Below are 12,659 nucleotides of genomic sequence, written 5' to 3' on the forward strand. Positions count from 1 at the left end.
ATACTTTTATTAAAGTGAAGAGGTGATAAAGAATAGAACAAGCATTGTAGATTGGATTCAAAGTTTTATAATATTACAGAGACCAGTTCTCTGATGCTATGTTATAATACAGTACTTTCTAAATTATCTCAGCTGCATGAAATTAATCCATATGATAGGTTCCATGGGAACTTTAAGGAGGAATTCCAAAAGAAATTATACAGTAACCTAGCAACATCACAATGATTATTTAGTCTCCTATATAATCTTTAGAACTGTATAGTTTTCCTTTATTCAGTATAAAAGTACATGGATAATTTTCAGCTTTTCTTTATGAATGAATAACTTTTCATCATGATGAAATAAGAAATCACACAAGAAAAAAAGTAAAATTCATTTCTTGTTGAAGTAATTGCTTCTTCCGCACTTCCTTGTCAGAATATGCATGAAAAAAGAAACTTCAAAGGATACTACTGTAAATTATAATTAGCTTTCCTAAGTCAATTCGACATATCTGCCTTTTGAAGCTACATTTTGCATTCAAACCCCGGTGAACGCTTTGTCGAGCAGATGCTATTTTATTGAAATTATGTGCAGTAAGCCTGATAAAAACAAGGCATAAGAATGAACATACTTATGTAACTCAACTTTTCTGCAAGATCCATTTAAAACTTTTTGTAAGTTACATTTTTTGATATTTTCTTTTCTCCATTAAATTAAATTAAACTGAAATAGTCTAGGTAAATTTTAAATAACTAACGAGCCTTAACATTTTTAATTAATTTTCACCCTCTAGCAATACCACAAACTTCCTTTCTCGACACATCTCCTTAACCCCATGATTTGATCTGATTTTCTGCTGAAGTATACAAGCCTCTCAAGTTGAACAGGCTGCCTACATCACCCTAACCATTATCAGTGAAATGGCTAAGTCAGAATATACTATCAATATTTAAATCTAGGTACGTGATGGCTAAGAAGACTTATTCCATCATAGGATGAGAGATCACACCTCGGTATGCATATTGTAATTTGAAATTCCACTACTAATGGTGCTAGAATAAAAATATTCTGAATGAAACTATCATTGGTTTTTGTCACTAGAAAGATGAAGAAGGTAAACAAAATGGCAGGATCAAGGGGTACACTGAAACATACATACATACATACATACATACATTACATACATACAAATAATCTGTACTATCCTTCACTGTTGCAACCACATGCAAAGAGAAGCATACCCAAGTTTGAATACGTAACAGGTTACTTAATGAGACCAAGAAACAACTGAAGATTTGGTATAAGTGGAAAGATTGCAAGGTAGTTCTGTGTGCTGGACTTTTCCAAACTGTACTGTAATCCTGGACCTAGTCTTGCTGATGAATACATATTGAGAACATTTCTTATTTAGCCTATTAGAAAATAAGATCATTTGATAATCAAGCGAAATACTACATATTTCAATGTGGAAAGGTTAAAAACATAAATGAGCATATTTTGCATTTCAGCCCATAATTAATATGCTCATTGTAACCTCTAGCAAACCAATTTAAAAAATTATGGAAAATGCTTGTTCAAATTCATTACCTGACTCATAGTAACATTTCTCCTTGCAGCACTGTCACAAAAATTTAGGCACAGAGGCTATACCACACAGCCGGCCAACACAATTATCTGGTGTTGTATTATTGAAATAAACCAGCCTTAAGACCAGTAATTGCTTGTCATATTTCATAATAGGTGAATGGAAAAAATGTATGAAAGAGAGGTTGATAGCTAGAAATTACCAGCTTACATGTTGACAAGGGACACAAAGTTTTTGCTAGAGCTTGCTATGATCCAATTATAAGAACTTCCTACAGAAAAGATGTCTACTACATCTCAGAATGAAATATTCTTGATGTCCTTGTTATGATATTAAAGAACTTTGTCTTGTGTGCATCTCAAACTTGTCCTCGTAAATCATTACTCCACACAGACCTATTTCATGTATCCTCTGTGTTGCTGTTGGTTCAGTACAAAAGCACAAAATATCACCGTAAATCACAAAAATAAGTATCAGTAATTTTATCTCCTCACGGGAGTACATCAAATTCTAAGAGATATTCTGTCATTTTCTGTTTCATTTTCAAAATAATTAAAATATTTATATAAACCATAATATGACAGGTTCTCTCTTTTTTTTTTTTCCTTTCTTTTTTTAGTAAGCTCAGGTGAGCTTATCAACACAAAAACTGAAACAGACCTTAAATGTAGTACCACTTTTAGTCAGTATTCACAAGATTTCTCAAAAATGTTCTTCAAAGAACTTATTCACAGATAACATTTCTATAAACTGACAAAAAAATTAACTTTCAGAAACATCCAAAAACATCAAGGGCCAGCAAGATGTGAAATTCAAACTTCATTATGTAACAACCAAAAACACTCAGGAGAATAAAAGATACCTTACTGAAATTTATTTCTGGTCTTAACATTCACATTGATATTTCATGTCTTTAGATTCATATATATAAATATTATGAGACTAATAAGAAAGTGTCAATGAAGATCATACACACATAATGGATTTCGGAATGTCATCAACTTTGTTCAGTGGTTTCCAGTCAATTAATTTCTAAATTTGTTAGAGATATATCGCAAGCAAAGATTTGGTTGCAATTCACCAACACTACAAAAGATTGACACTATCCAATTATGGCAACATTAAAAGAATTTCTTTACCATTTTCTTCAAGCCACCACTACTTCCCCTTTTGTTGCTATCCTTACGCGACATTTCAGACCCACTACTTATGTTATTAAAACTACTAGTCCTTTGAGAGTCTTCCGATTCCATCTGTCCATTCAGACCAAGTGGGACTGAGGTGCAAGGCAACTGCACTCTTTGACTAGACACATTATGGCGACTACTATACCACTCCCAATTATCTGATTTAAGTTTGGCTTGAGGAAAAGGGTCAATAATGCCACTGTTTCGACGACCACTCCTGGAAGAAATTGCTGTCCTCATAAAGGACGGTGAAGTAACATGCCTTAAAATAGGAGTGGTGGATACGGGAGGAGATTTCACAAGTCCATTGTTCTGAATTATGCCAGGAGCTGATTCAGTACTAACCCTTTTAGTCCGTATTTCGATGACCTGCACTTCACTTTTATTGCTACTGACCGATTGTTTCTTGCCAGTCCCCAGGTCTGAAGATGATCTCTTTACGGTAGCAGGAGTAGATGGAGGAGGAGAAGGAGGAGGAAGAGAAAAAGAAGTCAGTTCTTCCACATGAGATTGATCACTAAGAAAATTACTACAGGCGGTTTCTGGTACAGATTGCTGGCGCTCCCATTGTGGCTCAATGGACAGTTCATTTTCCACTTCCCCCACACCATTGGATGCTGTCCACCAGGTAGGAACGTCTGATGAACTAGCACGTCTGGCAGGCTCTGCTGCAAGTTGTTCATCATTAACACTACTAGGCACAGATACTCTCTTAGGAATAATAGTGGCACTAGGGGATTTGAGGAGAAATTCCTTTTTCTTGCGCCTCCTACGTTTGCTCTCCCCCTTGGGAACAGTCCTGGTTCCACCATCCACTTCTGTGGCAGCTTCTTCTGTTATCAGTAGGTCATGGTATGTACCTGAGGGAGAAAAGAACATGCCAATTACAAGGTAAAAAGATTAATATACACAAAAAGAGAGCATGTCCCCTCTATTTCTCCCTCTTTTTTTTTTAAACAAGGGGGGTTTTCAGATTACAGAAGACAAAGTCAATATAAGACACAAAACTCAAGACACTTCCAGCTTTGAATATGGGGGTATTTGAAACAGATACAGAATCTGTGAGCAAGCCTGTATCAAAGATGGGTTCTGGTCAAGTATATCTGCGACATGATTATAAATATAGGAGATGCCTAACCAAGGTGATAAAAGCAAGCTCAATTTACCTGAAAATATGTAGGTTCATTTCTCCAAGTAAAAAAAAAAAAAAAAAAAAAAAAAAAAAAAAAACCAATAGAAACCATACATTCGCATCTAAAAAGGAATTTAGCTCTTAAATAAAAAATATATAAATGAATGAATGAATGAATGAATGAATCAAATCATCAATGATCTGCATTTAGAGCTGTTGCCCAGGTGGCAGATTCCCTATCAATTGTTTCTTAAATATTTTCAAAGAACTTTGAAATTTATCAAACATCTCCCTTGATAATTTATTCCAATCCCTTAATCGTCCTGTAAATTAATCTGTCCCCTTGAATTCAAACTGTCTTCATATTATGATCTTTCCTACTTTTAAAAGCTCCACTCAAGTTTATCCTTCTACTTAATCATTCCATGTCAACTCTCCACTGACAGCTCAAAACATACCACACAGTCAAGCATCTTGTCTCCTTATTCTGAAGTCTTCCCAGCCCAAACTTTGCAATATTTTCATAACACTACTCGTTTGTCAGAAATCACCCAGAACAATTCGTGCAGCTTTCCTTTGAATTTTTTTCAGTTCTCATATCAAGTAGTCCTGGTGAGGGTCCCATACACTGGAACCATACTCTACCTGCAGTCTTACCAGAGACTTCTACGCCTTCTCCGTTATATCTTTACTACAACCCCTAAATACTCTTGGAACAACGTTAATTGAACATTTCTTAACTTCATTAATATGATTATCCCAATGAAGGTCATTCCTTACATCAACACCTAGGTTCTGTTACAGTGTTCCCCATGAAGCACTATCACCCCATCAAAACAATAATTAAAATTGAGAGAACATTTTCTCTTGGTGAAACTTACAACTTCACTTTTCATCCCATTTACATTCATACCATTGTCTGCTGCCCAGCTCACAACATCGTTTAAGTCCCCCTGCAGTTGCTCACAATCCTGCAACTCATTTACTATTGTATACAGTATAACAATCCATAAATAGCCTTATCTGTGATTCCAATTTTTTACTCAAATTATTTATATACAGTACATAAGAAAACAAAGGTCCAACTACCCTGTGGGGGACTTAATCAATACAGGATCATATAACACTTCACCTATTCTTAATTCTGAGTTTTATTTTCTAGGAATTTAGCCACCCATTCAACCACTCTTGTCTAGTCCAATAGCCCTCATTTTCGTCAGTTATCTCACACGATCTATCCTATTAAAAGCCTTGGATAGGTCAATTGTGATACAGTCCATTTGACCTCCTGAATCTAAAATATCTGCTATACCTTACTGGAATCCTACAAGTTGAGCTTCACCAACTGGCTTCTATTAAACCAGTTAGTAATTTTACAAACGTGTCTAATATAATCAGAAAGAATGCTTTCCCAGAGCTTACAATAACACGTCAAGCTGACTTGCCTGTAGTAATTTGCTTTACGTTTGTCATCCTTTCCCTTGTACACTAGGGCTAGTATTGCAATTCCCCATTCATTTAGTATTGCTCCTTCATGCAAACAGTAAGCAAATAAGTACAGTATCTCTTAATGGTACTATATCCCAACCCATAGCCTTTAATATTCTCCAGAAATCTTATCAATCACAGCTGCCTTTCTAGCTATCAATGTTTTTATCTTTTTATAAATGTCTTTATTATCATAAATACAGTATCAGTATTTTGGCAGTATTCGTCACCTCCTCTTTGAGGACGTTATCTTTATATCCAATTTACATATTGCTGAGTGAATATTTCTGCCTGCTGACAAGTCCTCGCATATACATTCCCCCTGTTCATTAATGATCCTTGGAATGTCCTTCCCAGAACCTGTTTCTACCTTAAAGTATCTATGCATATCCTTCCATTGCTCCTTAAAATTCATATAGCTGCCAATTATGTTTGCCATCATGTTATCCTTAGTTGATTTTTTTTTTTTTTTTTTTGGTGAATTCAAGTTCCTAGTGAGCAGCTTCAATCTGTCCTCACTCCCACCTCCATTTCTAACTATTTCTTTATAATCTGCACTTCCTTCTTAAACTCTTTATTTCCGTGTTATAATGGGTCCTTACTGTCCGGCTCCATGGCTAAATGGTTAGCGTGCTGGCCTTTGCCCACAGGCATCCCGGGTTTGATTCCCGGCAGGGTCGGGAATTTTAACCTTAATTGGTTAATTTCGCCGGCACGGGGGTTGGGTGTATGTGTCGTCTTCATCATCATTTCATCCTCATCATGATGCGCAGGTCGCCTACGGGAGTTAAATTGAAAGACCTGCATCTGGCGAGCCGAACTTGTCCTTGGACACTCCCGGCACTAAAAGCCATACACCATTTCATTTCATGGATCCTTACTATTCCTTACCACTTTTAAAGGTACACTCCTGTTTTCACACTCCTCAAAAACTGATTTAAACCCATCCCACAGACTGTTTACATTTTCATTTACCATTTTAATTGAACATAAATTATTTTTAAAAATTTCCCCATTCCCCTCGTATCAGCCATATGGTATTGGGTGTCCTACTTTTATAACATCCCTTTCTAACAAATTTATTTTTAACTCTGACAAAGACAGCTTCATGATCACATATACCCTCTATCACTTCTGTTTCTCTATACAGCTTATCTGATTTTATTAGCACTACATCTAGAATATGTAGACATAATATGGGCTTTTGGGCTTGTACCATGTTAAAAAAAAAAACAAGGTACAGCGCTAGCATTCGAAGCGGAAGCAGACGGCACCATCAGAATATGTCTGGGAGGTGCGGTATAACTGGTGTGCATACATATGAAAGTATAACACTGACACAAGCCTGGAATGAAACATCTGGTGATGAGGAACATATGAATTTGGAAAACACCGAAACTAATAGTGAAAGGACAGGGAAGAGAACTACCTACGTAAAACCTTAATGGGTGGCAACCACGTATTAATTGATAGCCAGTGTCCCTGTCAAAATTGTTTGAAATTCTACGTATTTCCATAGTTTCCCGTATAATCATGGACCTGTAGTGTCTAGTGTAGGTACAAGCTCGAACATCTTGGCACACGACATCTGTCATCCCTTCTGAAACAAAACTAACAAACATGATTTCAAACTCTGGTAAGATCCGTCACCACAGTTGCGCGATTACGGAAAAAGGCCTTAAATTCCTGAACTTCACAGGATAAGTTGCACATTCGGGGAACAAGCTGTTAGCCTCAGGAATGTTCAATTTTGCTTGCCGGTTAGCAGCAAGATTGCTGAATAACACAGCGCGTCACAGTCTAACCTAGTCAGCGATCGGTGACAGACGTGCTGAGTTGAGGTGCCAGTAGAGCCAGAGTGGAGTGTGACTGGTGAGTGGAAAAGTAAGACGGGAGGGAAGAGGAAGATGATAGCCGTGGATCAATATTGTGCAGCTATTGGAAGATGGCAGGGGAGATGGAAAAAGGAAACAGCTAGAAATAAAGGAAGTTAAGTGGAAACAAGAATGATGGGCGAGATGATACTGGTGGCAGCGGTGATTATGATACTGCTAGCTATAGGAGGTGTGGAGGTGAACCCCGGCCCGACTTCCAGTGGCAACATGAACTGGGAAGACGTGGAGGTCATAAAAAGAGTGGTGAAAGAAGTGGTGGAAGAAGTATGTCCGTTTGAGCAGATTAAAAATATGAAGGAACAAATGAATTTGAACATATGAGACGTTGGATACAGGGAAAAACAGACGAGACAATGAACAAAGTGGAAATCAGCGAGAGAGAAATTATATCACTCAAGGCAAAAATAAAGGAGATGGAGGAAGAGGTGGTGAAGCTGAAAGCAGAAATTGAAGACAGTAACCGAGAACGCAGGAAGAAATGCTTATTTATATATGGAGTGCCGGAAGACAAACGGGAAGACAAAGTGCTGACAACCTACAGAGTTGTGGAAGTCATCCAGAAAATGATGAGAATTAACTTTAGTGAAGTTGATATTGATGATGTGGAAAGAATAGGTAAAAAAAACGGGGTGATAGGCCAATAAAACTGAAGTTGTTTTCCATCCTGATGGCGAAAGTAGTGATGAGAGGTGCAGACAATATACGTAACACAAAAATTTGGATTAAAAGAGACATGGGAAGAGAAGGGGTAAAGAATATAAACACCCGGAAGAAACATTTGGTCAGGGCTAAAATACAAGGGTTAAGAGCCTACATTAAGGGTCAACAATTAGTAGTAACCAATGGACTATGGACCAGAGTGTAGACAGTGAAGAAATTACGGGAAACGGAAGAGAATACGAAGTACGAAAGGGTAGTAGGGAAGAGAGTGGAAGAAAGGCAAGTCAGAGACAGTAAAGTGTGTGAAGATGGACCTGGAGACAAGGAAAGAACCAAAGAAAATAAGGCACTGGATCCAAGCTCGCAGCAAGAAGAAATTAACTTGACAGAAGAAGACGTGAATGCTATTTCCAAATCGATCGAAGAAGGAGCCAGGGAGGTAACAAATGAGATGAAGAGGGAGATAAGGGCATTAATTAAGGAGCTGAGGACGGAGGCCTGTGTGAGAGAAAAAAAGAAAATACAGGGAGTGATTGTTGGGGCGGAAACACAAGATGTGACAAGAGCACAGAAACAAAGTGAAAATACGGCTGGGAGGCAGGAAGAAGAAGCAAGAGGTGCCCTGGCGAAAGGGAGAAGTTTGAGCCTAAGAGAGATATGGGGTAAGAAGAACAAATTGGACGAAGGTATAGTGACAAGAAGCAAAAAAGGCAATCTGCAGTAGAAAGTAAATTGCTGTACACATGAGAATAGTGGAGTTTGTGTGTTATTTATAACTATGACAAGAGTGATTAAATAGTTAAATTAGTAGGCAGTAAAGTGTGTAGTGAATGAGGAAGATAGTGATTGTAAATTGGATAGGTGTTAAGGATAAAGCTAATATGTGGAGATGGATGGTATATGAGCTGAGGGTCCAAGTTAACTGTGAGTGAATATGGTTTCAGTTAATGTGGTGAGTTGTCTGGATTCTAAAGATAATATAGTGAGATAATAGAGTTTAAATAGTGGTCAACAGTAACAAAACGTAAGGTGAAAAATTGCACACCGGCACTACAGTAGAGGTAATACGAAGCCAGGTTTGCAACTTAAGTAGAAAAACAGAGGTCAGTGTTCAAGAAAGAATGCGTTGAGTGCGAACCCGGCCGGAAGTGATATACTCTTTGTTTAAAGTGCAGATGCAATCTGACACACCATTGTACTCTACACAGTAATATGTTACCAGTTTAGTTTCTCATTGCCATACTGCCTTATACTAGGGCCAACAGACCATTCTGCCTCATTGCCATTTGATTATTATTATTATTATTATTTACAACAATATTGCTTTTTTCCTTTGTTTTGGTGTTAGTTATGTTTATTTTATGAGAATTATTATATGTGTATGTCAGCTTAAGCTGCCTAGGTTGGGCATTATTATTTTTCTCCTTTAATAGATCAATAAGGTTTCAGTGCTGTAGATCTGGAGGAAAATAAAGACATCTATCTATCTAAAAACACAGGACAACATAACTTGATTAGGATATAGTAGTGATCATTTGATTTCAGTTAGGGTAATTAACCTATGAAAAGGCATTATTGGTTGGACTCATTCGACGTAAATAAAAGTAAAACTTCTTATAATGTACGCCATGCATAAAATATGACAAAGGTATCCAAGACAATGCAATTAAGCAAAGAATATTATCAGATAACTTGATTCATCCAGACAGAACGTGTTAAATGAGATCTCAAAAATGGTTATCAATCCCAAGGTCTGTTAATGAGTATAAGATAAAAATTGCTTAAACCAATATCACTGCATTATGTTGAGATAGAGACAGGTCAATTGATTAGTTTTGATTGGAATGATTTCATGTGTTGAAAGGGTTAAAAGCACACTTTGGTTTCATCTTAGTTTAGGCAAGGATATTTCAATGAATAAATGGAATCCAATCCAGAATATCTCCATTCTTTCATTAATAATTAGCTATAAATAAGCACACCCGTAAATTAAATTCCAACCACTTAGTCACAATGAATTATGAGACAGTTGTAACCTCAAAAACAAGGTCAATGTTGTATGCATCATATAAATCATGAAAATAGGGAGTACGGACAAGACAGCGACGAATTACGAACCACAATGCATAGACATGTCACGAAATCGGAGAGATACTCCGCAAAATTAAATTCGAGAAAACAGGTCGCCCGATAGGATTCCCAACACGACCTCCTGCGACAGACGCGATTCGCTACCACTAGAGCGTAGGCACTTGAACCAACCAAAGGTACTAACCAATCCAGACACCTTAGCTAGCCGAGGTACTGCGACTCTCTGAAATAGCCCCACAACGAGAAGAACCCGTGAAGACCCTGAGTGCGAGAGGACACGTCCATCCGAGGGGACAAGGCACCGAATCCCGAGAAGGGTGCATATAAGTGCCGCCCAACAGTGGGGCACGACACCAGATCCCGGATCTGACTTGACGTTGCAAGTGGCGCCCAGCGTGGGGCTCGATCAGAGTTGACGTTGATAGAAAGGAAATCAACACCATTTATGCAATAGCCGAAGGTAATGGTTTCAGTAAAGCTTTCGTGAACAAAATTCTCAATAAATTTAAAAGTAAACCAAAGACCACCTTAGAAAAAGAATCTTCCCCTAAAGAGAAGTTCACCATATTTACCTTTAATAATAATAACATATATCCTATTTCAAACATCTTTAAAAAACACGAGTTAAAAGTAGCTTTCAACCGTTCACACCAATGCAAAAACAAATTTTTTAATTCTCATACTGTCAACAGCAACAAAAAAATTTCAAACTCTGGGATATACAAATTAAAATGCCAATCATGTCTTTCAACATATGCTGGGCAAACAGGCCGCAGCTTCAATGTAAGATACTCCGAACACCTCAATGACCTAAAGTACGACTGCTACTCAGACATGAGCGAACATTGTAGAGAGAAAAATCATAAATAGACAACAATTGACGAAGATTTAAAGATCCTGCATTACGAACAGAAAGGTCCCTTACTTAATATACTAGAGAATATTTATATAGATATCGACCAATATAACAATCCCGTGTACAACTTGAATGAAATCAATGAAAAGAAAAATATATTATTGGAAACATTTGTCCCGCTCATTTGTGAACAATTCATTAATAAAAAGGAGTTTAACTACCGACATTCTAGAACAAGACCCGCTCTTCCATCAACGCCTTCCTCCCGTGATTCACATCGTCCCTCCCCCCTTGCCCCTCCCCCTTCCACTCCCCCTCCCAAACACATTGACACAGATACACAGTAAGCCACACACAGGCTTAGTTCTCAATGTGACTTGAGGCTGACAAGGTCATCTCCATTCGAGACGACAACTTTTATTTACAAGTAAGGTAAATGAGTTTTCTTTTCTTACATTATTTTTTAACTTGTTTTTCATCCACTCCTAATTCCTTTTTCTCATTACAGATGTTACATACATTTTAATCTATGGTATTGACGGTCTCACTACACTCATCAGCACAGTGTTTTCATTTTAACAGTCAGCAAGTTTTATCTGACAATTCAAGAACGACCTATTAGACGACAGGACTTTATACCTCAATATGTTTTTAATTCACTTATGATCACTGTCATTTCACTTCATCACGATTTTTAATTTGTTTGTGTATTATGTAATTATTGTAATTATTGTATTATTATTATTGTAATTATTTTATGGTCTTGAGATTAGGCTGAAACATGTATAGACTTTGTTTCATCTAACGAATGACTTGATTTGTATTGGTAAGGAGGATTATATAAATATTTTCATTTGTAAAGAGAGTTGACGTTGCAGTATATGCATTTTATTACTATACAGCATGTATACACTCGTTCCAAGTTGTAGGAATCTCTTCCAGTAGTTCACTGACATATTTCACACGTTCACCACCTTTATGATTGCTTCTGCTAGTTATCTACGAGCAGAACTTTCCGGAAAGTAAAAAGTGAGACAGCTGGAAATTGGCTTATATTGATATCAACATTTCTTCACCTTGCTTGTGTAATAAATTACACCAAAAGAAATGTAAAAGCTTAAGAAAAGATCAAGAGCTAACTGGCATAGTACGAAAACATAAGCAATTGTAATTGAATTGGTGTATTGAAAAGGGTACACATTCCAAAATCCTTACTTTTCAGGAGAAAGGGAAATAGAAAACTGTTTTGTAAATAAAGAAAGGTTTGATAAAAAAAGTTTCCATTAAGCATTTATACATCACATATCTGCATATTCAACTACAAAGTATGGAAATCATACTACGTACGGTTTTCAAGTTACACCATTTTTTTTATGTCAAGGAATATGTCCCTTTTTATACTAAAATTTGAGAAAGATCTTCGTAGAGGGAGATAATGTATAATAAATTCGTAATTTCAAAAGTCTATTTAATTACATTTTCCATGTTTTAACTGTTTTATTTAAAATGTTGATGTTGCATTAACTGTATAGAATATACAGAGTTCGTCCCTAACAAATTTCATCAGCAACACTGGTTGTTGAAAAAGTTCTTTTAACCCCCTCACTGAAACAATCTCTTAACTTCATCTCTGTGCAATAACAAGACAGCATAACCTGAATTTCATTTCAGCCATGTTAAAAATATAAAAACACAGTTAATGCCCGACACATTTTGAGAAACAGGTAAGCTGAGTAACAGTGTTTCCCAGACAAGTACTCCTCCTCACAGAAGGTTGACCACC

The 12,659-nt window shown here is 36.8% G+C and overlaps 1 protein-coding gene across 4 annotated transcripts in view; it reads right to left on the minus strand.

Moving 5' to 3' along the window:
- Nucleotides 1–1,520: 1,520 nt before the first annotated feature.
- The window catches only part of LOC136871693 (SUN domain-containing ossification factor), a 338,199-nt gene continuing 327,060 nt past the window's right edge, over nucleotides 1,521–12,659 (minus strand). For all 4 annotated transcript variants that reach the window (XM_067145204.2, XM_067145207.2, XM_067145206.2 and 1 more), the window contains one exon: nucleotides 1,521–3,614. In XM_067145204.2, the coding sequence (XP_067001305.2) occupies nucleotides 2,689–3,614 (926 nt within the window). In that variant the 3' untranslated portion in view covers nucleotides 1,521–2,688. The remainder of the gene's footprint in view (nucleotides 3,615–12,659) is intronic.

The sequence above is a fragment of the Anabrus simplex genome, chromosome 4, assembly GCF_040414725.1.
Source record: "Anabrus simplex isolate iqAnaSimp1 chromosome 4, ASM4041472v1, whole genome shotgun sequence".
NCBI classification, from domain to species: Eukaryota; Metazoa; Arthropoda; class Insecta; order Orthoptera; family Tettigoniidae; genus Anabrus; species Anabrus simplex.